At 39.5% G+C, this 27749-nt stretch overlaps 1 protein-coding gene and 1 long non-coding RNA gene across 3 annotated transcripts in view; one reads left to right on the forward strand and one right to left on the reverse strand.

Moving 5' to 3' along the window:
* The window catches only part of LOC129701652 (uncharacterized), a 62217-nt gene extending 37157 nt beyond the window's left edge, over window positions 1–25060 (reverse strand). The window contains exon 1 of one of the 2 annotated variants that reach the window (XR_008724238.1): window positions 24456–25060. This is a non-coding gene — a long non-coding RNA (uncharacterized LOC129701652). Of the gene's footprint in view, window positions 1–16401; window positions 17266–24455 lie in introns of those variants that run through there. The other variant, XR_008724237.1, reaches the window with a different exon arrangement.
* LOC129701651 (homeobox protein MSX-2) lies at window positions 17549–19310 on the forward strand. Its single transcript, XM_055642983.1, has 2 exons — window positions 17549–18063; window positions 18699–19310. Exons 1-2 carry the CDS (start codon window positions 17688–17690, stop codon window positions 19121–19123), a joined length of 801 nt encoding a protein of 266 aa, XP_055498958.1. The 5' UTR covers window positions 17549–17687; the 3' UTR covers window positions 19124–19310.
* Window positions 25061–27749: the final 2689 nt, after the last annotated feature.

A 27749-nucleotide genomic window follows, 5' to 3' on the forward strand; every position in this document is an offset into this window, starting at 1 on the left:
CTCCCTCCACAGTGCCTTGAGCACTGGCCATCGTAAATACCCGGCGCTCCGCCATCCCCGACACTGGGCCGAGACCAGTCCCGCTAGCGCCTGAGCAGCGGAATGGTTGAATAGCCACCAGGAAGAGCATCCGGCCGGTGGTTTCCGACTCGTCGGACAGGGACGTCTCACCACCCGTTCAGGGGAGAGCTGCATGGAGCTGCTCCTGGAGCAGGTGCTCCAGCAAGACTCGCTGCATGAGGGACAGTCTCGCAGGGGGAGTTCAGGCACTCCCTCCACTGTGCCTTGTGCACTGGCCATCGCTTCCTCCTCACCCGAGGGCAGCTTTGGCAACCCTCTGCCAACAGGACTGGGCTGGTCAGGAAGAAGGGATGCTGGCTGAAGAAGTCGGAAATATGCAAGGGGTGCAGGACCAGGAAGAGCTGCTGGGTGTGGTGGACTGCTACGTGGCAGCCCCACGAGCAGGAAGGCCATTAGAGCCTAAACTAGCGGCCAGCATTCACCACCTCTCCAACAGGCCCTACAGGAGCAGGTGGTTAATGAGGCCTTAGAATTGTACACAGCTCCAAAAAATTGTGAGTCTCTCAAAGTGCCAGCTGTCAACAGCCAAATCTGGAGGCACGTCGGTACAAATATTCGGAACCAGGAGCTGAAACTGCAGCGGATCCTCAGGCTCCTGACGTCAGCCATCACATCATTTGCTCGTTCTGTGGACAATACGGAGATGACCACAAACCAACTCTCGCGCTGTTGTGCAACACGCAGTTCGAGATAAATAACCTCCGTAAAGAAATTCAAAATTCGCGGGGTTGTGCAAAACCCCAGCCACTGAGCCAGACACACTGCTCTTTGGCAAAGACCTCATGAAAAAGGTAAAGGATATGGAAGAGGCCTCTAAAAAGCTTTCGGTCTCATGAAGGCAGGCCCCGGGATGAGCAAACCCAAAACAACAATACCCAAGCGGCAGCACCCCATCGCGTCCACCAGTCGACGTCTACCCTATGGGACTGGTGAAAGCTCGGGGTCCGCATATCACCACCTGAAGTCTTTTTAGACCAAGGCCCAGAGCGGACCCCATGGAAAATGCGCGACCCACAAACATCACCGCCACGTCAGACAACGTGCAAGACTCGCTGGTCTGGGAAGAGACAGAAGAAACACCCATAACCATGGAGGTAGGTGGGTCTGGTTCCTACCAGCATATAGAAAGTAGGGGCGCAATACTAACGGGGGAGATTACACCTGTTTAAGGAAGCATGGGAGTCTATCACGAGTGACAAGTATATACTCAATAGCATTAGTGGATACAAAATACAATTTACACTAGAAAAATATTCACTAAAACTAAAAAATGGTGAATGTCGCATCACCATTGACTTAACTTCACTAAATATGTTTGTTAAGTATGTACATTTCAAAATGGAAACATTTGTTACTGCCAAACAACTGATTTCCAAAGGATACTTCATTGCAAGCAGGGGCGTAGGGTGGGGGGGGGGGGGGGGGTGGCAGTGGGGCGGTTGCCCCGGGCGCTAAACTTTTAGGGACGCAAATTGTTGAATACATTTTTTAAATAAAATTAAGAGGCCCGGGGAGCCGTTGGAGCGAGGAGGCGTTACCTGGAGCTGTGAGTATAAAAACAGCGCGGGCCAGGCCGCCGCTGCTGCCCCAGCTCCGAGTTCTGGTCGCCGCTGCCGCTGTCCCAGCCGCCGCTGCCTTTGCCCCCCCCCCCCCCCCACCCCCGCCTCGCCCCCGCCCCGCCCCCCCCCCCCCCCCCCCCCCCCGCTAATGAGGAGGCGCAAAACTTTAAACTGCCCTGGGCGCTCAAAACCCACCCTACGCCACTGATGGTCAAAGATGCTTACTATTCAGTACCCATTCACAAGGATCATCGCAGATACCTGAAATTTACCTGGATGGGGCAGCTATGGCAGTTTAAAGCATTACCCAATTGGTTAACATCAGCCCACAATTATTCACCAAGATATTAAAACCAGCCCTGACAATATTAAGAAAACAAAAACATATGGTCATGGCATATCTGGATGATATCTTAATAGTAGGCAAGACCATGGAATTGGCATATCAGCTGTGTCAGCTACCAAACAGTTGTTCGAAACCTTGGGATTTGTCTTAAATCCAGATAAATCTAAGTTGAAGCCATCCACAACCATGGACTATCTGGGATTCACAATCAACTCAGCCCACATGTCTGTAACTTTGCCAAAAGTCAAAACAACTGAATTGGCACAATCATGCAACAATTTAATGGTCAATGAGCGACCAACTATTCGACAAGTAGCAAGAGTAATTGGGGAAATGGTAGCAGCATTTCCGGCTACACAATTTGGGCCTTTGCATGAAATTACCCACTGAAGCAATATCAGGCCTACAGTGGTGGGCAGAACACGTTTGGCATAGTTTCAGCCCTATCATCATTAACCCTACTTTAGTTATCCAAACAGATGCCAGTGCTCAAGGCTGGGGAGCACTAACTCCATATGCAGCACAGGTGGTAGATGGACTAACCTAGAGTCATCATTACTACTTACACTGGGCATTAACTATCTAGACATGTTGGGTGCCTTTTATGGTTTAAAAGCATATACATCCAATATACATCACTTGCATGTACGGTTACAAATAGACAATACTACGGTGGTGGCCTACATTAACCATATGGGCGACATAAAATCGATATCATGCAACAAATTGGTCAACACAATTTGGCAATGGTGTGTCGAAAGACATATTTGGCTATCAGCAACTTACCTGCCAGGTAAGCTAAATACAGTGGCAGACACCAGGTCACGCAAATTTAATGACAACACCGAATGGATGTTAAACCCCAAAGTGCTTGCAAAGATTATTAAGCAATATGGCACGCCAGATATCGACTTATTTGCATTAAGGCTAAATCACCAGGTACCTATGTATGTCGCTTGGGAACCAGACCCTGAGGCAGCAGCGGTAGATGCGTTCGCGCTGGATTGGGGAAATTTCTTCTTATATGCATTTCCTCCCTTCTGCCTCATCAGCCGTGTACTACGCAAAATACAAATAGACTCTGCTTCAGGTATTTTGATAGTACCCGACTGGCCTACACAGCCATGGTTCCCATTACTCCACGACATCCCTCCGAACATCCACAAGAAAACAGTACTTGTCCAGCATCAAAAAGTGGGAGAAGTACTGCTTGGATACAGGGACCACCTACTCAACCGCTACAGTTACCAACGTACTGGAATTCCTGGCGAACCTTCACCACGATGAAGTACTCAGCTCCAGTGCCATCAACACAGCTAGAAGTGCCCTGTCTGTCTATTTAAAACAAGCTCCTGGACAACAGGCCATGGGGTCCCGCCCGCTGGTGGTCAAACTAATGAAGGGTATTTACAACTCTAACCCCCCTAGACCAAGGTACACCCATATATGGGATGTCAGTGTGGTCCTGACATACCTCAGGGGATGGCCACCAGCCAGATCCCTCAACCTGGAACAATCTACGCTCAAAACACTCATGTTGATGGCACTTGTATCTGCACAGAGGGTCCAGTCACCACACCTATTGCGACTGGACAACATGATCACAGCTCCAGACCAGATCTCTTTCATTATCCAGGGACTGATCAAACAGAGCAGACCAGGAACACCTAATCCAGTCGTGGAATTCCAGGCTTACCCGCCAGAACACGGTTATGTGCCATGACCCACTTACTGTCCTACATAGACACAACCAAAAATATTCGAGGGAGTCAAAAAGCCTTATGGGTCAGTCATAAAAAATCTTATGGTCGGGTGACGAGCAAAACTGTTTCGAGATGGCTCAAGCAGGTGCTAAAAGCTGCTGGGATAAACACTAACATGTACAAATCTCACTCCACCAGAGCAGCATCCACGTTGACGGCCAAAAGAATGGACGTGCCTATAGACCACATCCTGGCTACAGCAGGATGGTCAGGAGAAAGACCGTTCAGAACTTTTTATAATAAGCCGTTGGCAAAACCTGCTTTATTTGCAGAATTTTTTTTACAGACTGCAAATATTTAATTTAAGCCCAGGGGAGCAATTTAATTTCTTTGTTGTTATTGTTAAAAAAATACCGTTGTGTTTTTCTACAAACAGATTCATTGGTTGATTACGATAACACACTTCCTCCCTCAAGGACTTCGGCAGTGAGTAATAACTGTTACACGGTTTGAAATCACAGAGCTTTAAAATCTTCACGTAGTCACGTGACTCCGAAGTAAAATAGTAAGATTAAACGAGAACTTACCAGTTTGAAGTTTGATCTGTATTTTATGAGGAGTTACGATGAGGGATTACGTGCCCTCTGCTCCCACCCTCAATAATATGGGTAAAACTGATAACTGATGTCTCTTTTTCTTTACTATGTTTATTTCAATAACTGTGTCTATCTGTGATTCCACACCGCTGCTTTGATCCATACAATGAGGGTGGGAGCAGAGGGCACGTAATACCTCATCGTAACTCCTCATAAAATACAGATCAAACTTCAAACTGGTAAGTTCTCGATTAATCTTACTATTTTTTTTCTCTAACTTATATTTCTTATCTATCATGGGACTAGACACACATATTTGTAACAGATTTTAAAACTGTTTCCTTAGCTACCAATAAAACCCACAAAAACAATTGTGCCTTATAATCCAAGCCTTATGTTTTCTAATAGCTGCCAATAACACAAAACAAAAGAGAAGAAAATGAACCCATTTGTACTAAAATCACACACATTAGCTAAATAACATATTTTCTGAATAACAATAATATGTCCTTCCTCAAAATGAATTCTTGTTTTGGCTATGCTTACCAATTGTAAAATATTAATGGCCGTGTGCAGCAGTTCGAGAAACACTTTGGAGAGAAGGTGAATGAGTAGGGATGAGGCAACATGACACTCACAACAATGGATCACTTTGCACCTTTCAACCTTGGACATGTACCTGACCTACAAACAATTGCACATCACATGTTCCAGGAAATAACATGCTTTAAACTAAGAAAATTATGATGTAAATCTGTTCTTCTTGGTACAAGTGAGCCATTTATAGAATATAATTCTTGTTTTTCATCCATTAACTCAGTGAAGGACAGAATTTACAAGATACTTTTGAATAAGGGAAGCCACCTATTTATTTTGTTCATTCAGTTGGATTTGTCCTAATCCCTCTCCTTTTATTATTCAATTGATTTTTAAATAATGCTATACTTCTCACTTCAAGTGCTTCGAGGGGCTGTTTATGGCAAAACATTAACTCCAGTCTACCAAGCAAACTTGATCCACTGTAGTTCACCTACTGCCATAACAGGTGCCATCTCCCAGGTCCGACACTCATCCCTGCAACACCTGGATAAAAAGGACATATATGTCAGACTCCTATTCATAGACAGCTCCTCTTTCAAAACCATTTTCCCAACCAAGCTCATCTCCAAACTCGTGGAACTTGGAATCAATTCATCCCTCTGCAAATAGATCCTCAACTTCCTGACCAATATATCACAATTAATGAGGATAGGTGAAAAACCATCCTCTATGGTAATCCTCAACACTGTCGCCCCGCAAGGATGCATTCGCAGCCCCCTACTAAACTCCTTATACATTCATGACTGTGCAGCCAAATACCAATCCAACTCAATTTACATGTTCACAGACAACACCACCATTGTGGTAGTAAAACAAAGGAGATTGTGATTGACTTTAGGAAGCGAAGCAGTACACACACACCTGCTTATATTTATGTTGCCAAAATAGAGATGGTCGAAAGCTTTGGGTTCTTAGGAATAAATATCGCGTGGCCAAGAAAGCACAGCAATGCCTCTACTTCCATAGAAGGCTTGGGAAGTTCAGCATGTCTCCAACGATCCTCACCAACTTCTACAGGTGCACCTGAGAAAGCATTTTATCGGGATGCATCACAGCTCCATCCAAGACCGCAAAATATTGCAGAGAGTTGTGGACGTAGCCCAGACATCATGCAGACCAACCTCCCCTTCCACTAATTGAACCTACACTTCATGCTGACTTGGTAAGGCCACTTAATCAAAGACCAGTCTCACCGTGGTTACACTGTTTTCTCCCCTCTTCCATCTGGCAAGAGGTACAGAAATTTGAAAATGTATACCTCTAGATTCAGGGGCTATTTCTTCCCAGCTTTTATCAGGCATCTGCACTTTCCTCATCAGCTAGAGTACAGTTCCAACCTCCCATCTATCTCATTGGGCACCTTTGAACTATCTTTAATCTGACTTTATTGGACTTTATCTTGCACCCTTGCACCCTATATCCTTTATCTGTACACTCTGGATGGATTCATTGTAATCATGTATAATCTTTTCTTTGATTGGATAGTACATAACAAAAAGTTTTCAATGTTCCTTGGTACATGTGACAATAATAAACTAAACTAAACTACTCTAGTACTTTCACACCAACTGTGTTCATAGTTGGTGTGAAAATGTATTCCTTGATCTCAGTGTCTTTCACCTGTTTTGGTCAAAAACTTGTACAACTCTAACAAATTAACTTAGCCCTGAGCATTTGCTTATTTGATCCCTCTTAAATAAATTGGAAGCCCAGGACCATGACTGTTGTGCGCTGCTGGGGCCACATTGTATAGTTATGGATCTGCTACTGGATACATCTGTAGTACCCAAACTGTTAGCCATACTGGGATTGAGCTTGATGGAGTTTCTGTCCAGTAAAGTGCTATAACAAAAGTGCTCAATGCACTTGTGAGTCAATCTGGATTTCTTTACCTGGGAATCTGAGAAGTCCTCAGCTGAATTTTCATAGTGGCTGGAAATGTTCATTGTTACAATTTGCTCCAGGAAAACAAATTCTAGTCATGTAGCATTAATATAAACAGCATTATGATATTGGCTTTCTTGGCTCCTAAGGACAAGGATCAATTTGGTGATATGAATATATATTTTTAATTGCTAAAGATAAAATAATAAACCGCTGTTTTCATAAACCGTTTAACATGAAAAAAAAAGATGCTGACCTCAATTTTGAACTGTTGCTTCCCTGTTGATTCAGGCTGATGTATTTGATAAAGAGATACTGTGTTCCGCAGGTAACTTCCACCACCAATTATTCATAAACTGTATTATGAAATTAGATTCCAGTTATTTATGTCATTGCTTTTCGTGGGATACTTAATACGTACAAATTGACTGCAATATTTTTCACAACGTTGATACAAAATGATGCTCTTTTTTACATTGTGATGGAGTAATTGCTCCTAAAATGCTTACTAAATGCGTCCTGCCTTTGTGACATGTTTGTCTGGGAATCTTAGAGGCTACATTACTTTCAACTCACAATGCGTGATACACTAAGTGGTAAGAATTGCAAATCCAAGGCTTTCTCTCTAAAAATGCACCATAACAGTGCATTATTTTTAAGATTGTGCTGAAACACAAACTTGGAGATGTGATCTCATTCTGATAGGGTGCCCCAAAACAATGAATGCCATCATTCCAAATAGTGGGAACCCCTTGGAGCACCCTTGGCTTTGAGAAGTAGATTCGAGAAGGAAGTGGGCACTATGAGTCCACTTTGTTGGGAGGACATCAAGACTTTGAAAGTGAACACTAAATAAGGAGCAGCATAGAGCTGGGCCCTTCCCCAGTAGAATTAAGAAGGATTTGCCAGCAATATTAGTGGCAATGGGACTAATGCAAAAGATCTGGTGGTCACCTTCAATGTTTTTATAATATTTTTTCTATTAGCCCATACCTTAATTAAATATTTCAGTATAAATTATTCAAAGTGAGACTCAATTAACAATTCACTGATTTTAGGTATGAATTATATGGATTTCAAACACAACATTAATTGAGACCATCACAGCAAGACCATATTGAAATATGGTTATATGGTTGACCATTAAAATAGAAACAATTAATGATATATTGGAAACCTAAACTGAAATAAATCATAAATTCTTGCTATTACAGACTGTACTTTTCTAACATTTGATTTGCCAGACCTTTAGCAAAATCCTTCACCAATTGCTATTTGTTCTGCCAATATTCTGCCCTGCTTTTCATACATACGTTTAGTGTTTCTTCTTCAATATCAATTTTATACTTTGTCCATACGGAGAAATCTATTTCTAATTTGGCTCTTCCTTCCTTCATAGCCTCCATTCTGTATGTACTCTTTCATTTTTCAATGTTGCCATTAATGTGCTGCCATCATGATGTCACCCATCCCCAAATCCCCCATTACTGCCCCAAACCCCCTACTCCATTTTGTTTTCCATTTTCAGCCCAGAACCTTCAATATTATTAAACCAAATGTTGGGCTTTGGTATTTCTTCTGACTTCTTCAACGACCCAACCACAGTATTCATGCCTTCCCTTACTTCTCACCATTCTCATCCTTCTCCCACCTCTGCTTGTTGTTGTCCTTTGCAAAGTCTTTGTGGACAGTTTATTTTGTTCAGTACGTAGACAGGACTCTGTCATGAAAAATAAATAATTTTGCAGGCCAATCAATTTAATCTCAGTGGTGGGAAAGCGTTGACATACATTGATCAAGGAATAAGATTAATTTGGAGAAAAATGTGTTAATTAAGGCAAGCCAACAGGGATTTTTTTTGGGGGGCAAATCAAGTTTACCAAATTTGATAGATTTTTAAAAAATTTTGAAACAGAGTATAATTGAGTTGGTTGGACATAATATTCCAAAATGGTGTTTGATAAAATGCCACAACAGATTTATTGGCAAAGTTGATGGACTGGGCATAAAAGGAATATTGTGAACATGGATGCAAAGTTGGCAAAGTAACAGAATGGTTGAACAAAAACAGAACACTTGGAAAACTCTGCAGATCAATTAGAAAGTGTAGAGGAAAAAGATACGAGTCAACGTTTCAAGTCAAAATCGTGCATCAGGACTGAGAAAGGACAGGAAAAGTTGCCAATACATAGTAATATGTGAGGATTAGACTAAAGCCGGTAGGTGATAGATAGAGTCAAATGAGGGATGGGTTGACAGAACCAGGTAAGAGAGGTGTAGGTGGAACAGGTAGATGATAGGTGATAGATGGAGCCAGATGGGGATGAAATTATAGGCAGTGGGACCCAGATGAGGGAGAGATATGTGGGACAGAGGCTGATAAGCGATAGATGGAACAACATAGGAGGGGCTGATCAGCGGATGGAATCAGGTAAAGAGAGAATGGGAAGGATAAGCAAAGGGAGAAGAAAACAAGGGCAGGTGAATGCATGAGTGGTGTGGGTTACATGAAACTGCAAAATTCTATATTTTTAACATTGGTTTGTAAGCTACCCAAGTGGAATATGAAATGAGTAAATTGACATTTTGAGACAAGATGCTGCATCAAAACTGAGGTGAATTTTCCTCCAGTGGAGAAGATGTATAATGGTATTTCCCAAGGATCGGTGTTGTTCTCATTTATATCAATGAATCAGACTTGAGAATGCAAGTCAAACTTCTAAATGTGTGGATGACACAAATGCTTGGCAGTACTGTAAACTATGACGTGGACAGTGGTAGATTGCAGCAGGATCTATACAGACTGTAAAAAGGGTGACACTTGGAAAATGGTCTTTAAAGTGGAAGAATGTAAATAAAGCATGTTGATAAGAAGAATAAGAAACAACAATGAATATTGTCCCAAAAGAGGTACAGGAACAGAATCATTGAAAGTGGCAGTGCAGATTGAGAAAGCAGTTAATAAGGCATACACATTTATCAACGGAGGCTTTGGATTTATGCTGATGCTTTATTAAACACTGGTCTGGCTTCACCTGGAATAAGGTCCTCTCTGGATTATGGCACGATTGGCGTAACCCAAACAGTTCACAAATTGTAAATGAGTCCACATACCAAGTTCCCCACACTGCAGAAAATGCCTGCAACACCGCGCAGCCAGCAAGGCCATCCCACCAGTCACTCATATGCTTGTTCATATCTACAGGCCAAACATAGCTCAGGCATTAATTACCTGTATTGGGTCAATTCTGGTATGAAGGCGTCAGAGGGGCTCAAGAGAAGATTTACCAGAACGGTTGCAGGAAAGAGGGATTATAGTTACAGGGATAGATTAGACAAACTGGGACTATTTTCTTTGGGGAAGAACGGTCCAGATAGAGTAGGCTTAAAAGTAACATTAGCAAATTTACAGATGACACAAAGCTGGGTGGCAGTGAGAATTGTGAGGCGGATGCTATGAGGATGCAGGGTGACTTGGACAGGTTGGGGGAGTGGGCAGATGCATGTCAGATGCAGTTTAATGTGGATAAATGTGAGGTTATCCACTTTGGTGGCAAAAACAAGAAGGCAGATTATTATAGTAATGGTGTCAAGTTGGGAAAAGGGGAAGCACAACAGGATCTGGGGGGTCCTTGTTCATCAGTCACTGAAAGTAAGCTTGCATGTACAGCAGGCAGTGAAGAAATCGAATGGCATGCTGGGTTTCATAACAAGAGGAGTTGAGTATAGAAGCAAAGATGCCCTCCTGCAGTTGTACAGGGCCCTAATGAGACCACAACTGGAGTATTATGTGCAGTTTTGGTCTCCAAACTTCAGGAAAAACATTCTTCTATTGAGGGAGTGCAGCGAAGGTTCATGAGGTTAATTCCCGGGATGGCGGGACTGTCATATGTTGATAGATTGGAGCGGCTGGGCTTGTATACTCTCGGATTTAAGATGGGATCTTATTGAAATTTCAGATTATTAAGGGTTTGGACATGCTAGAGGCAGGAAACATGTTCCCAATGTTGAGGGAGTCCAGAACCAGGGGCCATAGTTTAAGAATTAGTGGTAAGCCATTTAGAGTGGAGATGAGGAAAACATTTTCACATAGAGAGTTGTGAGGGTGGAATTCTCTGCCTCAGTGATGGAGGCTGGTTCTCTGGATGCTTTCAAGAGAGAGTTGGATAGAGGTCTCAGGGATAGCAGAGTTAAGGGATATGGAGAGAAGGCATGAACGGGGTACTGATTGTGGATTATCAGCCATGATCACATTGAATGGTGGTGCTGGCTCAAAGGGCCGAATGGCCATCACCTGCACCTATTGCCCATTGTCTATTGTCTTTAATGGGATGTTGTTCCGCTTAGCAGAGGAGTCCATTATGAGAAGTCACTCATCTAAAATAACGACGAAGAGAATTAAGAATAACATGAGGAAAACATTCTTGATGCAGGAAATGGTTGAAATCTGGAAAGCACAGCTGCAGTTATGGTGGAGGCAGATTTTATTGTGGATTTCTAAAAGGAACCTACCCCCTCCTTCTTAAGTCAACAACCAACTCTTTCATCTCCCAATTATTAAAGAGTAAAGTTGGTGTTCTGACACCATGATACAAAGTTCCAGATTTGCTTCCTGTACTCCATCTCATCCTTGTTATGGGTCCATGTATCACCAGTGACCTTAAAAACTGTACTGTACTTGGCTACCCAGTCATTGGAGTGTATTGAGTTGAACAAGGGACTGAGCACATAAACCAGAGGAGCTCCAGTTTTAAGCATCAGGGTGAAGGAAATGTTATGACTAATTCTAACCAACTCAAATCTAGAAGCCAGTTATAGATGAAGATCCCCAGCAGATGAGCTTATTTGGTATTATGGTGTTGAAGGCTGTGGGCCAATCAATAAATACCATCCTGACATACAGTCAGTGTTTTTAATGTCAATGTGATCCAAAGCTGAGTGAGGTTCAAGGGAGATGGCATTCTCCATTGACAAAATTTTCCAGTGCGCAAATTGCAACGGTTCTAGATTGCCCAGGAGACTGGCACTAATGTGGTACATTGCGGGCCATTATTAATCTTGCAGAGCACTTCAATTTGATTGAGCCTCCATCTGTGCGGTAACCATTTTATGATCTTATATACTATGCCATGTATTGAAACCTTATATCAAATATTTACATGATGAAATCTTGAATTATAATATTGTAGGCTATCTATACCTTGATGTGGGAATGAGAACCATACTTCATTCTATAACTATTTTAACACTGCTTGAAAGCACTATAAATTAAAGCATTATAGTTTGAATGATGTTTGTTTTCTTTCTCATTTCCTTCTTTTTTATTTTACTCATTGTTTAATGCTTATCAATTCCTCGAATCTAACCTCATTATTCTCATCCAGTACATTTCCACTTTTCATAACAATATTCTTTAAATATTCTCCTTGTTTATTTTCTTCACTGAATTCCAAGTAAGAAGCATTCGAAATGGTAGCAAATGAGCTAGGTATGCAACCTGTTTTCAGCCTTTGTTTCCTGATCACATCATTTCTGCAGCATACAATGTTTTAACAAAAGAATAATCACTTGGCAACATTTACATGTGCATTCAACATTTTTCTTTTTTTCAAAATCAAGACCAAGATTTCTTCAACTGTTCTGCATAAAGTGATAATTTTGAGTGGATGTGTGTATATGACCAGCAATAGAGAGAATATATAACATATTTAAAGAACAAAGGTAATTTGGCAGTCAACCACCACTTTTCCTCAATCTGCTCACAAATCTGTCTCTGATCAAATGGAGCAACTTTTAAAGAATTAGATTTACCGGTAAGTACAAAATGTACCTGGTTTAAACTAAGCAAAAAGAAATAAAATCAAAATAACCCATGTTTAATTATGCCAGACTGCTAAAGGAGTTATGTTTATGACAATTCAACACATTTCTAAATTAAACAAACACACTGGCACAATTAGTAATTAAATAATATCAAAATCTTATTATACATCAACAGCTTTTGTTTGTAAATAGCTTCACATCAATGAGGAAAATGTTGATCATAAACTTCTCCAATAGTCAACATGTTAAATATTTAGTATAAAATAGATATAAAATGCTGGAATAACTCAACGGGACAGGCAGCATCTCTGGAGAGAAGGAATGGGTGACGATTCAGGTCAAGAACTAATTCTTCAGAGTCTTAGATATTGATTCCAGCAAGCTCAGGCTGCTCTATGGATGTTGCTGAAGAACCATCTCTATCCTTAGGTTTATCAGTTGAATTCAATAGTTAGATGTCAGAGTCATTCAAATGTCAGAGTCTGTTAAATCCTCACTACAACATAAAAACACAAATTGACGATCAATTACAGTGCTCAGAAAGTGATGAAGAAGCTTTGGATGAGACATAAAACTGAAGCCCTATCTGCTTATTCTGAGAAGACAGGTGTTACTGCTCAAAGAAGAGTACGGAACTTTCATAGTGTCCTGGTCAATATTTATCTCTCAACAAGACCATTACAAGTAAATTTGTTTAATCACTATTTCTGAAATACTCTCTAACCTCCACATCAGTTTGTTGATTTTCAGTTGCTTTTGGCCAGATAATTGTTTTCTGAGAGATCTGATAAAGCTGTATATTTATACGGTTTCGACAAAAAAGTATATGCTGTTTCCGTAAATCTGAATAATGTCAGTTACTGTCATTCATTAAAGTCTAATCCACTCCAATTGTACTCATACTGAGCACCATTATTGTCAAAAGAATACAATTAGCTGAGCATCCTCCTCCCCCTCACAATTATGAAATTATCAAATACAAAATTGTTTAACTACATGTATTCAGTTATGATCAAGGCTTCTGCCCTAAGTAGCTCCTCAGATAGAAATAGGTGTTATGTGCTGATAATCTCTGAATATACCTATAATATCAGATTAGTTCTGGCAGAAGTTTTTCTGAATAGAAATCTAAATTTGACAGTGAAACCAATCATGTTATGAAAAATGTAACTTCATAATCTCTGAAGCTTAAATTTTAGGAGGTGGCTGTGAGTGTTTTGCCCATTATTATAAAAACAAAAAAATCAGTTCTGTCACAGATAGATTTGTGAATATTTCTGATTAGTCTTCTCACAGCCTGACTGGTCATTTTCCTTTAAACTTCTGCCATTTGTTAATGATTGCGTTCAGCGAGAAGATTGTTACCATTCTCCTTTACAGTAGCAGAGCTACTATGATGGTCTGTGGTTACAATGTTTACAAAACATGTTCCAGAAAAGAAACCCAGAGAGTGAACCTCACATGTTTAAAAGGACAATGGCAAAATTAGATATAAAAAATAGTTTCAACCAATTCACAATATGTTCTTTGGTGAAAGCATTTACATTTTTGTGTAAAAGCCTCTGTAGGAAAATACTCACTCTTGCACATGGTAACACGATTTTTTAACAATATGTTTACAATTTGCATGGCATTTCCAGTAAAATTGTGTACATCCATTCGTCAGCATGTCTAATTATATAAATGATTAGATGGATAATATTTAAACAGTTGCCATTTTTAACATATTTCCTGTGAATATTAATATTTGTAAAACAATAATAACATTTTGTTTTTACATTATAAGACTTGATTTGATCTATTCCTACTATTTCTCTCACTGAATTATCATTTTCCCCACAAACAATATACTATTTTAAATGTAGTTGGACTTAGTTACTTATACTATGTATACAAATGAAATATGAACGGGTAAACACAGCATAAAGTATCAGTTTCAGTTTGGGGGAAATTGTTACTAAATACTAGGATTTGTGCTGCCGATGATCCTCTTCGCATCTTCTATGGACTCACTCGAATATAAATTACACCATGGGCATTTCTGATCTAAATCCATTGTCTACAAACCGAGAGGTGTTGCTGCATGGTAATTTCTCTTCTCTCTAAAAATGTAAGGAACGTGTAAATTTCACAGCGTAATTATTTTGGATACGCTCAAGTGTTAAGATCCGACCTTAAGATATTTTTTTAATGCAGATAAGCAAACCGTGCGCATCTATATAATTTTAGATGCTTTATACCTAATATTTACAAACTGTACTGTTACGTAAGAATGAGAATAAGGAAACATTGATGTATACAGTTCATAACATCATTCATCGTTATGCTCGTTGGATTTGTTCTATGCGAATGCGTTGCTGATTAAATACATATAATTTCTAATCATCAAATAATATAGTTGCTACACTGAATAAATACACCTTAACTTTATACAATTGTTTGATTTGGAATAGGCAAATATAATTCCGTATGAAATTACACCTTATAACGTTTATTTCATTAATAGCAAAGGTATCGTTTGCAGGTTGTTTAGATTTGGTGTTTGCACAAAATTGACAAGAGCCGTAGTTCAGTAAAATACTGACATGTGAGAAAGATATAACCACAACGACTTTCTATTACCCGGTTTCAATTCGAATCAATTAAGGTTTATTGAGCAATATTACTCATTTAAACTCACGAAAACTTAAAACACGCAGACAATCGCAATGGGTTAATATATAAAAAATTTAAAACGTGCACATTTATATTAATAAAAAATAAGATTTTAACTTAGTCATCAAATGGAAAAGCATTTAGGACATATTCGTCTTTTTAAACTAACCGATAGCAATTGTGGGTACGTTTCATAAACTTTAAAGAATTGCTTGATCATTAAGCGAAACACGACGCGTTCCGTATTCAAACAGAAACTAATCAGCATTTTAACAACAATCAACATAAAATCCATAACCAAATACATTATTATTAAATGAATGTGAGTACATTGGGAAGTTAACCCCACGTTAAAGAGCTAGGTTTTCCATATATCGCGTAAAAGCGTGAAAGATGACAGAAAAAGCTCGGAATTTAAATGCGTGAGGAAATGTGTAGAATTAGGAGGGAAGGTGCCTATAATTATTACTTTACAGTGTAGTTACGACAAGATTTGGCCTGAACGGTTCTAAAACAACAGCCTTTGCGTTGAATCAAAGTTGGTCTAACGGTTTACACGTGAACCAAACTTAAGCACCATTGTTGCTCGTTATATCGTTAGTGTATCGCACCGAAACATAACTGATGCAGTTATTGTGTAGTGTGTGTATAAAACTCGCATATAACGAGAATCGCAATTAATTAAAAAAACAAAACACGCTGCAACCTTTGTGGGGGCGTAAATTTGACTAACTGCAACGATTCGTTCAGTTGTTTTTTGTTGTTATATGTACAGTCGGGATGTATTGCGTTATTGCAATTGCAATTGCTGAGGCATTTAAAAACGAATATTATTCTATAAGGAGATCATCGTTCTGTTAATATATACAGTAATGTGGTACGATATAAGGGATACAACACATGACAATATGTGCGACCTGCGCCTCATACTCTAATCAAAAACTGCTGAAGAGGTTTGATAAGGTAGTGGACGAAATATAGAAATATCTGTTTTATTTTATTCAGTATGGATGAAAAGGTGAACCCTCTTTCCGGAATAGGATCTGTGAGCTGTGAAACGATAAAAATCGTTACTATTGAAATTATAACTCATTACTCTTCACTGAACAAAGGAATCACTTTAAAATGTTGGTAATAGCAAAAAATATCCTTACTCAATTTAAAGGCTTCAGATTGTGCACACCACAGGTCATATCTCACCTGTCCGCACCTGTGCGTGAAAACTGCCGCAGAGTTGTTTTAGGACAAATCCAATTCTTTCTAAAACGTAGACATCAACAATATATCTGACCCTGATACAAACACCGGGAGTGAATATTTACTTTTGAAATGGAAAACTGAGAACATTTCGTCCTATTCTGTTAAAGAAGTTTGTTTAAGGATTCATATGTGCAATGTACCCGTTCAGAAGTTGTTCGGGAGTATTAAATGTGAATCCGCCGCATAGCTATAATTTTCGGAAACTTGACTCTTGCAATTCAATAATGATACATTTTTTTTAGAAAAAAAGTATGTTGTCATTAGATCTTTTCACTGTACTAATAAACTCTGTATTGGAATGCATTGGGCCGCGTGCATTTTACATTCAGGATGTTCACTTTAAACCCTACTGGCAAGCTGGTGTTTTACAAGTTTATACGCCGTGTTCTTTTTTTTCGCTTGCTTTCTTTTCCCATCCTTGATTTCAAAGCCAGGACAGGGCTCTGGAATCGGCTCAGCCCGGGGGTTGAGGCGTGTTCGGCGGGGGCGGGTCGCTGCTGGAGCCGGCCAAACTTTCCACGGCGTCCCCCCAAGGAGATCGCCTTTGATGTCGCCGATCCTGGCGCCTACAAACAACCTCGCTTGTCTGCCTCTTCACCCTGCTGACTAATCGTGACAGACTGTTTATCCACGCAATTAGCAAGGCAGACAGTTCTCAGAACAGGTGGCTTCGGGCACAAAGAAGAAAGTATTACATCCACTCTACTCCCCCCACCCCACATTTATTGTCCTTTGTTAAGTTATTTTGGAGGGGTTGCTTTTTTTTTTGCACCCGCACTTTTTTTTCGGGGGATGGGTAGGGGAGTGGTGGAGGGGGGAGGGGGTGTGACGGCGGCTTCCCTTTTCACTTAATTAGCTTCATGTTTACAATGAGATTAGAGCCCCGCAGCTATCACTAACCCATCACAGCGAGCGGCCCATCTGATTAAAGACTAATTTATTTAAAACGATCATTTACTGCTACTGGCACTTTCAACATCCAATCGCCTTGGCAGCTTCTCAGCACCACCCGGCCAGACGTTGTTGATTGGCTGAAAGTTTCACCTCCTTGTAAAGTTTTGCAACCTTTACTGCAGTTCCGTGCCTCCCCGACCCTTTAGTTGTGGAAGTTGCTTAGTTTGGTAAAGGATCACTTTCTCACAAGAGTTGTAGCTTGTTTTATGTATTTTTCTTGCTCATCATGATGTCTTCGCCACAAGGCTTAGCAATGAAGGATAGCAGCGCCTCTGATTCAGAGATCCAAAGGGTTGCTGAGAGTGCTTTGAACGTTCACAAAGTCCAAGTGTCGAGTCTTCCCTTCAGCGTGGAAGCGCTGATGTCTGATCGGAAGCCGCTCCGAGGTACTATACCTTCTTCGGAAGGAGCGGGCGGCAGCGCTTCGCAAAAGAACCCCTCCAAGTCAATGGCCAGGGAGTCGCCGAATGCGACAGACTCGTCCAGTCCACTGGAAGGTTTTATAAAAACTTACGACAGTTCGCCAGTGAAATCTGAAAACTGCAAAGAGGAAGATTGCGTTCCGTGGGGCAAAAATTCTAATTACTCGCCGCCTCCAAATAGTGAGTTTGTTTCAGATTCATGTACCTATGTGATCTGTGCTCGCCTATCCATTTCCTTTCTAAATGTATAATTGGCTGACCTTTCGGGAAGCTAAGGTAAACTATTCGTTCTCTTAATTAAGATGAGGTGTACTGCAATACGCAATGTTGAAAACCTATATTCCACGTTGGGTGCTTTGCATTTTCATGGCGATCTTTTATTTCCCGTCTCCAAAGTTTGCAATATATATATATTATATATTACTGTTTTCACTATACACGTTTTGGCGGACAATTAAGCTTCTAATTCAATATGTAGGCAAGTTGATGGGCAAGAGCAATTGTTAATGCCGGAAGTGCCTTTAAAAGCAGGCGCGCGAGTAAAGGTTACTTAACGTTAGATTTGTTAGGACAGATGTCAGTTATGTAACATGTGTTTACAATAACATTTGCCATATAACCAACAATAGACAGTATAATCCTATGATAATTAGACGGAGATTCTGCATAGTGTTTTATTCTATGAAAAGCTCGGACGTATATTGTCTCTGGAAATATTTATTACTGTAAATGGTATGTTTAAGCTACATTGTTATCAGTTTATAAACTCCACTGTGGACATAAATATTGATCAGTCCTTCGTTCATTTTTACTAGGACATTTGAGCCCCACTTCTTGCACACTGAGAAAGCATAAAACCAACAGGAAACCCAGGACGCCCTTCACCACTTCTCAGCTCCTGGCATTGGAGCGCAAATTCCGGCAGAAACAGTACCTGTCCATCGCGGAGAGAGCAGAGTTCTCCAGCTCCCTCAACCTCACAGAAACGCAGGTTAAAATCTGGTTTCAAAATCGCAGGGCCAAAGCAAAGAGACTGCAAGAAGCCGAACTGGAAAAGTTCAAAATGGCAGCGAAGCCCATGCTACCCCCGGGGTTGAGTCTGACATTTCCAATGAATTCCCCAATGCACGGAGCTTCACTTTATGGACATACTTACCCTTTCCATAGACCTATGCTCCCAGTCCCGCCTGTAGGACTTTATGCCACCCCTATCGGATACAGCATGTACCATTTATCTTGAAAACAAAATCAATATAGAAGACTCAAAACTTTCAAATATATTTGAAACGATGCCAGCGCTTTTAACGTTGTTTTGATTGCTGTCCCTTTGAAAGGGATATTATGTACTATTTTATATATATATGGAGATTTATTATTTCTTATATTCATTATATTTGTGAATAAATTAAAATAATTGTTCAATATTACATTGCACTGGGTCCATCTAGTTTTCATTATTGCATCCCTGGTACATAAGCATAAGTACACCTGAAACAAACACACTGTGGCGACAAGTGCTTAAAATGGTGTCCACTGAGAAAAATGACTGGATTCATGCTAAATTCACTGGATTGGATATAAAATTATTTCAAGGTAAACGTTTTTGGAATGCTTATCATTTTGCAATCTTATTAACAAAGTATAAATCCCCTACATCTTGTAGCAGAGGCTGGGGTGAAAATGTATTTTCAATATTAAGGATTCGTACATTCATTTTACTCCCCACTCCTGGACACTGTCGCAACAATATTTAAGACTCTATTTTTCATTCTGTGACAAGCCAACGAAACTTTTTGAAATATTTTGGTTGCCGTCAAGTTAAAATGATGTAATGTTCCCTACTTGCCATCCATCTTCTAACAAGATGTAATGCAGGGTTTAGCATTTCAAAGTTGTGTTGAATCGCATGTTGGTTGAAGCTGGCATTAATGAACCAGAGAGTTAACATAATGAAAAGCCTGACATGATCACATCTTGGCTATTGAACCCAAAAGCACATCCGTGGATGTAAATGGTACACTTGAACTTGCAATTCTAATTATGCAATTTATTCGGAGACCAGCTTTGATGGAAACAAAATTGGTTTGTTGCTATTTAATGTAAACATGGAGCTGAAAGTTAAGTTACATCAATGTAATTTCCCATGTAATTTAACTTCTGGTGTTTAAACATAAATTTAGCATCTCCAAAGGTTAGATAGAATTCAACTCTGTTTCTTCCACAAGGTATTTTCCACATCATGTTAGTCTCAACATAATAATTTTCTTTTTCACTTCACCCTGCTGCCCCAGGGAACGTGTGATGATTTTTCACCAGTTTTCCTTCTACAATCAATATATTTAGGTGTTTAACTTGTACAACAAGTACATTTCATGCATTTGGTCTTTTGGAATATTCAGGCCTTTGTATAAGTAGGCAATTTGTATTTTTTATGGGGACTATCAATACATTTTATACGCTGCATCGAAAGTCAATGAAATTCAATGCTAAATCACATATTACCCCTCAATCATTTCCATTGGATAGATTGACTACATTTCTATGTGAAGTGTGATATTTAATCATGTTTGTTAAAATTTAGTCATTTGGCCAAACATGTTAAAACTGACACTAAATAATTCAATACATGGAAGTTTGGGAGCAAGATTGAAATTAAAGTTGTGAAGGGTCTTAATAAATATGTAAATATAGTAGTAAGTTTCTAAACCAGCTACAGCTTGGGAATTAGAAATAAGATCCAAATCACTGCAAAATGAAATGTTTGTTATGGTAATTAACTATTCATACATCAAAGCTCTCTGGTGAACTAATAAGGAATAATGTTTTGCAACATGAAGTAAACAACATCCAGTGCCATCTGTCAGTGGAGTAGATTACCTTTGAAGTCACACCTCATAATTTAGAAAATTGAGAAAATAATTTTAGTTTGCAGTGGGAGCATGGAATTGCAAGAGAAAAGGAATGCTATTATTTTATTCAAGTTGATTGCTTTGGCTCCACTCTGGCTGTAGCTGGGGGCAAAGTAGAGCACCATACAGACATACTTTATTAGGTTCCTGTAACTCTTGAAAGGCCTTTTTATACTTTCTTTGATTTTGTCTATTACTTTAAAAGGGTTCTACTCTGTAATTACTGTGCAATATGAAAAGCATTATTTTAACTTTGCACTATTTCCACAGGCAGCATACCAATTAAGCATGTTTAATTACTGAGACTGGGCAAACGCAAGGAAAGTGAATTCTGTTTTAAACCCAGTTTTCACGGGTGGGTGCACTAATTAATACAGTGTCTGCCACTCCTGTGGATTTTTAATATTAAAAGACGATAGGGCGGAAGGTATTTAGAGGCAAACTCCTGCCGAAGTTTTTTTTATATGATTTGGTTCACGCTGGTGGAACTCTCCAAGAGCCTTGTGTTTAAGCATTTCTTTTGATGTAGCAGTTCTATTTAAGAATGTGTTCGCGGTTATCAATCACGCCAGCCGCCTCTTTAAAGACTGCCTTAATCTGATTTAATTGCTCATCTAGCGCCGGTCCCCCCTCAGGCTAGAGCCGCCTTGCTCAATTACACCCAAATGCCAAGCAATCAATAAATAAGTAATGACAACAAGTTTGAGGATTAGATGGCTCTGAGGAGTCGAACTGGAAAAGATTACAAGAGAGAGAGAAAAGTCACGTCAGCGACACTCTTAATGATTAAACATACACCATACAGAGTGAGACGGTTGACAATCATTGCATGTTCTTTTGGGCTCTCCAGCCTGCATTGTCTTGTTTCCTTTTACAGTTACACTATAACAGACATAGTACAATTCAAAAGCACAAAGCTCTTCCATTTGTTCCACCTTAACTAATTTACGCGAATTGGAGCCCCCAACTCAAGCATACAATTAATTGGGCAACTGTTTTATCATAGTGCCAGGCGTTCCACCCTACTCTGCTTTGTAAACACGTCCTGCGCTCCGTACATTTAAATAACATCTATCTTAACTTGCTTTTTCCCACGGAAGTTTCGTCGAGATGAAACACTTCAATCTGATTAAACAATGTGCATTGATTTTGTGGTGAAATATGTTGTATTAGGGGCAGATCATGTACATCTCGGGGGAGTGGGGGAAACACTTCTAATCGCTTTAGATTTATCATCATTCTCTTTAATATAAACATTCAGATAATCTAGTCTAATGCACTTTTACATTTCTAATAAATATACTTTCCGGCTGAGATGAACTTTTCTGGCAAGAACGAACTGATCTCATTAGAGTTTGACGTTTGTTTTATTCTGTAAACGTCTCCATATATTACAACATTATGCTTGGAAATGTCATTCGGTATCAATCACGAGATGCAACCATATACTTTCGTGGTTTGTTTACCGTAAGATCTGTTAATCAGTGCATGATTGCTTAATTCATGAGACATTGCTTGAGAAATAATGATTGAATTATACTGATTTTGCAATGCAAATTTTGCATTGAAGGACCGTGGCGCCGGATTCCCTTCATAACATTTACAGGGAGTTTCCCCCACAGAGATTGTTCTTAATTATTCTCATCATATTGCTTCCTGGTTTATACATATTTCATTACAAGAATATAACAGGATAAATAAAAATTGACAACAGATCGCTTTCTTCAGAGCATTACGGTCCAACTGTTCAGCCACAGTTTCGTTTAATTTAAACCCCTTAATATTACAGTGGACGATATTTAAAGTACTGGAATGTGAGTTTAAGTGTCACCCACTTACATGCTGAATCACACTGATAATATTCCCAGGATCGGCTCTTTCATTTAGTGCTTACTTCTGGAAAACCTGTTTTTAAGTCAACCAAAAATAAAACATTTCAATAATGTACTTCAGAACGGTGTTTTGCGTTCAGTTGCTTTCAGATTGAGGTGCATGGGGAAATTTAGACGTGCATGAGAATCTTCGAGCACCTCGCTGTCACTGTTGTAGGTTTTCAGCGGAGGGAAATCGCCGTATTGCCAGTTGGAGATGAAATGGGCACATCGTGACAGTTCGGATCAAACAGATTTCGGGTTTTGATAAATTCAGCCCCTTTCGCCGGTCTATCTGCTATTTCACCCAATGCTCCCACGTCGCTATTCTGACGCGAGGGGGGCGAAAACACAGTTCGACACCATACCGTTGTGTTTTTGTCGTCAACGCATCCTCATGAACATGAACATGAACATTAAAATCAACACACTGCCGCTGGCTTCACACACGAAGCTCAATACGGTTACGTTTTGAAGGTGCCTTTTCATTTATCAAAACATTTGGTTTTCAATTTCAGGTCAGCTCATAATATTTTAAATTAACTTTAGTTGGCGATCTATACAATCAGTCTGGGGCAGAATAAAAGTCTGGGGCTACAGACTGTTATAAAAACATTAAAATAAGCGTGAAAACGATAATAATAATAATAATCTTACTTATCGCTTGCAACCCAACTGTTCTTGACTGTTTAGGAAAACAAATTGTACAAACTTATATATTAAATGTACTTTGTTCGCTTGTTGGTCCCTGCTCGATTTCAAACATTGAAATATTTCAAACATTGTTCACATATTTGCTAAATTGAAGCTATTTGTATAATATAAGCGATTTCCGAAATGGAAACAGGAATCACCCTGCCCAACGCATTCTAGCTAAACGGTTCAAAACTACTTTCCAAATTTTAATATCGTTGTGCAGCGCAGTTTTATAACATGTATCTGCAAATAATTTCAAAGCAACCCATGCATTATCGTTTTATATTGGGTTACACTAAATGCACAAATCAGTTCTTGCTGATGGAATGACAAACGGGTAGAGCTGTATATCAAGATTCCACAGCTTAAACAAACTGTCCGGATAGTTTCAGTCCTAAATCAATCTAGCCATTGATGTAAATAAATACACCATTAAATCCTGCTCACTCCATTGCTGTTGAATCATTGCCCTTTTAAACCAGTCTGTACGTAGGTGTAGGGATTGATCTTTGGGTGTAGGTGTAATTGTCCTAATTAATTACCCAGAATAAATCATTCCAACCGCTGGTGGCACAATATAGAACACCGTCTCCTTGCCAACTGAAGGTAATTAGCTCGTTTTAATGAGTCGAATTGTTTCATTAATATAGCTTCATGGCCAACCAGTATTAATATATAATTTCAGTAAACTGAACGGAGGCCGCACAATGCAAAAAACAGAATACCTGTCGCCGCAGTTTATACCAGAAACAATTAGTAAACTGTCACAACTACTTGTAACTATGTATTTCTTGAAACATATATTCTTCGTACTATATATACATAAAACAACATTAATTTGTTTACGATTTGTGGTGCATAGCTTTCGTATACCCAACGACGTTCAATTTCACTGGAGCAACGGCCGACGCGCTATTTATACATAAATGTACATTTTGTGGATATTAACCTGCTTGCTGCTCATAATATAAATACCATTTATATTACAATTAACATTCAAATAGTCTAAATGTAATGGCTGATTGCTCCACTTCATTGCTGATAAATCAGTTAGTGGCGAAGAAAACTGGTGAAAGTTAATATGGTTCAGAGATACCTGAATCTTCTGTTCTTGGGCGTACGCTGATATTAATTTGAAATCCCTTCCTTATGACGCTTTTCATTCAATTCGAACACTGTCAATAGGCTATCCATTTCCTTTCGATTTAAGGCAGGCTGCCTTGAAAGTAGCGGCTCTGCATTTGATCAGAACTGGAGGACTGCTTATCTCACACCACCTCTCGAATACATAGCTGCAATTTCGAAACAAACCACACAAGTTATATGAAAGACATCTCCCAAATATCTTCCTATAAGTTATCGTGTCAACACAATACCCGGAGAAGTACGGGAAGCGAAATAATTAGCAGTTCGTGTATATGTAATAACGAGTATGATCAGACACGATTTATTTCAGTTTTATCAGTTAAAGCTCTTGTTTTCACCAGGAAAAATAATATTGTACCAATTTTTGGGTATATTCAAATCGATTACTAAACTGTTGAACATGAGTCGCCCTGGGCGATTATAAAGTATGCCTCACTGACACACCTATTATTGGTAAATAATATGAGATCCACGATCTCAAGAATGAAAAGATATGTTCTACAATAGTACACCGGTGCCAATTGGTCATAAGCGCGTGTTGTACATTTGATAGTGTATTTTAATAAATGACCCTCAATTAACATCTTGGCAAAAGTTTTTAACCTTTCGACAGAATAAACCCTTTTCAGACTGCGTAACCGGGCAGAGTCGAACGAAATCTCGGGAGTGGTGCAGTAGAATGTGTTGGAATTATGCTCGATTAGTTAGCCCCGTAATACGGAACCGAGCCCCTTTGAGGAATATCAAAAAACGCGAAGGAATCTTGCAACAGCGCTAACGAAATGATACTGTTCGTCCCACATATTTCAATTGGTTCAATGCTGCTTTTTGTCAGAACTTTGATGATTTCCATGTCAGTGTGAAATGGTCAAACACATACTGAATGTATAACTGTTGCTGACTAAGTGCTCTTTGTGCTCTTTCTTCAAACGCGAATCCGAGCGCGTTGCGACATAAATATAGGCGAAAAGGCACCCACTGTAACGGAGGAAATCCCAGCCAATCAATTTTATTTAAATAGTATTCCGAAATCAATGTGCATGGGTTTTGGGGGTTAATGCAGCCATCGCAACACCAGAAGCTAAATTATTTATATGACCAATAACGACAATGCTTCAATTTAATCGAATTTATTCGAATTCTCTGCAGATTAAAATCAATTATCCGTGTGGCTGCTCTCGTAAATTATTGGTTAAGAACAGTTTTAATTCAAACCGTGACCAGAGAACCACAGTTAACTCTAAAGAGTACTTTTTTTTGTCCCGCGAATCAAAACACGGCTACCACAATCACAATTAACTGCGCGTTTTATTTCAACCTGCCGTTTCTAACATTAAAATCGCAGTGTTTGGCAAATCCCAATAGAACATTCCATTCCAAATATATAAACGACATTTATGAGCAGATTTCTTTACGTTGATCATATTTTAGGAGTTATTGCTAATAGACTTAGAATCAGTATCCTCATTTTATAACTTAATGTTTGTTCTTTGTCATGTCCTCCCAGTCCCAAAATACTCGTTGAAACTATTGACCGTGTGTATGCTTATCAGTTGAAAGAGCTGTATTCTACCCATCGTGAATATACATTTACTATCCGCATCGGTTATTCCATTAACTGTATGCATTTAGGTTCCAGATGGGAATTTGTAAATCTTTACTCGGAAATATTTATATGCTCTTATTTCATAACTAGATTCGGGATGCCATGGAATTTTTTCGAACGTTCCCAATTGCTGACTGCGCCTCGGGACCAGGTGGCAATTTACCAGATAACATTTCCACTTCGATTATGTCGTTATTACAACCATAGCAACCATACTTTTTTAATGCATTTATTTAATTAATATATATCTTTAAAAACACTGAATCTATTACAAGATAAAGAGACACGTTTAGATCCTGGATTCACTTTATGTTATTTAGCTTCCGAATAAATTATTATTATTATTTTGTGTCATCACACAACTGTTTGCCAATAGCTAGCAAATTTCGTTGGCCTCTGCAATGTCCTTTAGAATGCATGTGTCATGCAGCATGTCACAGCTCAGGAGATGTTCCAAGATGATTTATAATGATAATATAAACTAAATTACTGTTTTTGAGAATGTGGCTTCACATGTGAACGCGTAATGACTTAAGAATTGGCTTTTATTTTCAAAATCTCCATCATCAAAAGTGTCAAAATGGTTATCAATGATGTTAAAAAATAAAGCGATACTAATAGTATTTGCATACTTAAGATTTCCTTATCAGCAAAATTCTTCACTAACTTTCAGAATTTTGGACTTTTGAGAACATTTTCAGCATCCTCAGTGGCAAGAGGCAGTCAATGGTAAGTTTGGTGATGACTTGGTGCAGCCCATTTTCCCAATTCTTTTCCCAGGCTTTTCCCAATTCCCTGTTCCATTCTATATTACAAAGTCGCTACCCACAACCCTGAGTGATGGTCTTACAATGAAAGGAAATAGGAGTTTGGATTCCAACTGTTCAAAAGCAAGTTCTGGGCACATTCGTTGTTTAGTCGCGGCTTGAGGCAGGCAATTCGGCTTCACATTGCACCACTATGACAGTTCAACGCACCCTTAGTCCGAAATCAAGACACCAGCGAGAGAGATGAACCACGTTATGGGAACAGCCTCGCCCAGCTGCCTTCGGGAATTCCGCTTGGTGTTGGACTTCAATGTCCAGTTAATCCAAGTTTAATGCATTAAATGCATTAAAGGCTTGTCTCTGTCAACCCCATCATTATAACATGAATGCACATTGTACGATAGCATGGTATCTGCGTGACAAGGTGAACCCCTTCTGGGAAAAGAGGAGGAAGCGAGGTTGAAATGATGGTCGGGGTTGAATTTCCACTACCATGAAAACTCATGCTACCAATATTCGACCACTGTACTAAGAAGAGTATTAAACACAGCAAAAGCTCATGGTAATTTTATACATATCATCCCGCGCCCCTGAAGTTACTCTCATTTCGATAATGATGTTTATTATTCTTGTTTAGATCAATGTTATGACAGTCAAAGATTTAAAGTGTTCTCAAAAACAAGTATCAACCAAATAGCTGCATTGTCAATCCTTCCTCTCCTCCTCTCCTCCTGTCCCCCCCCCCCCCAACAATCAGTCTAAAGAAGGGTCCTAACTCAAAACGTTACCTACCCATGTTCTCCAGAGATGCTGCCGGACCCGCTGAGTTACTCCAGCACTCTGCCTTTTTTTAAATTCTTCTCTATTGTGA

This window comes from Leucoraja erinacea, chromosome 11 (genome assembly GCF_028641065.1).
Source record: "Leucoraja erinacea ecotype New England chromosome 11, Leri_hhj_1, whole genome shotgun sequence".
Taxonomy (NCBI): Eukaryota; Metazoa; Chordata; class Chondrichthyes; order Rajiformes; family Rajidae; genus Leucoraja; species Leucoraja erinaceus.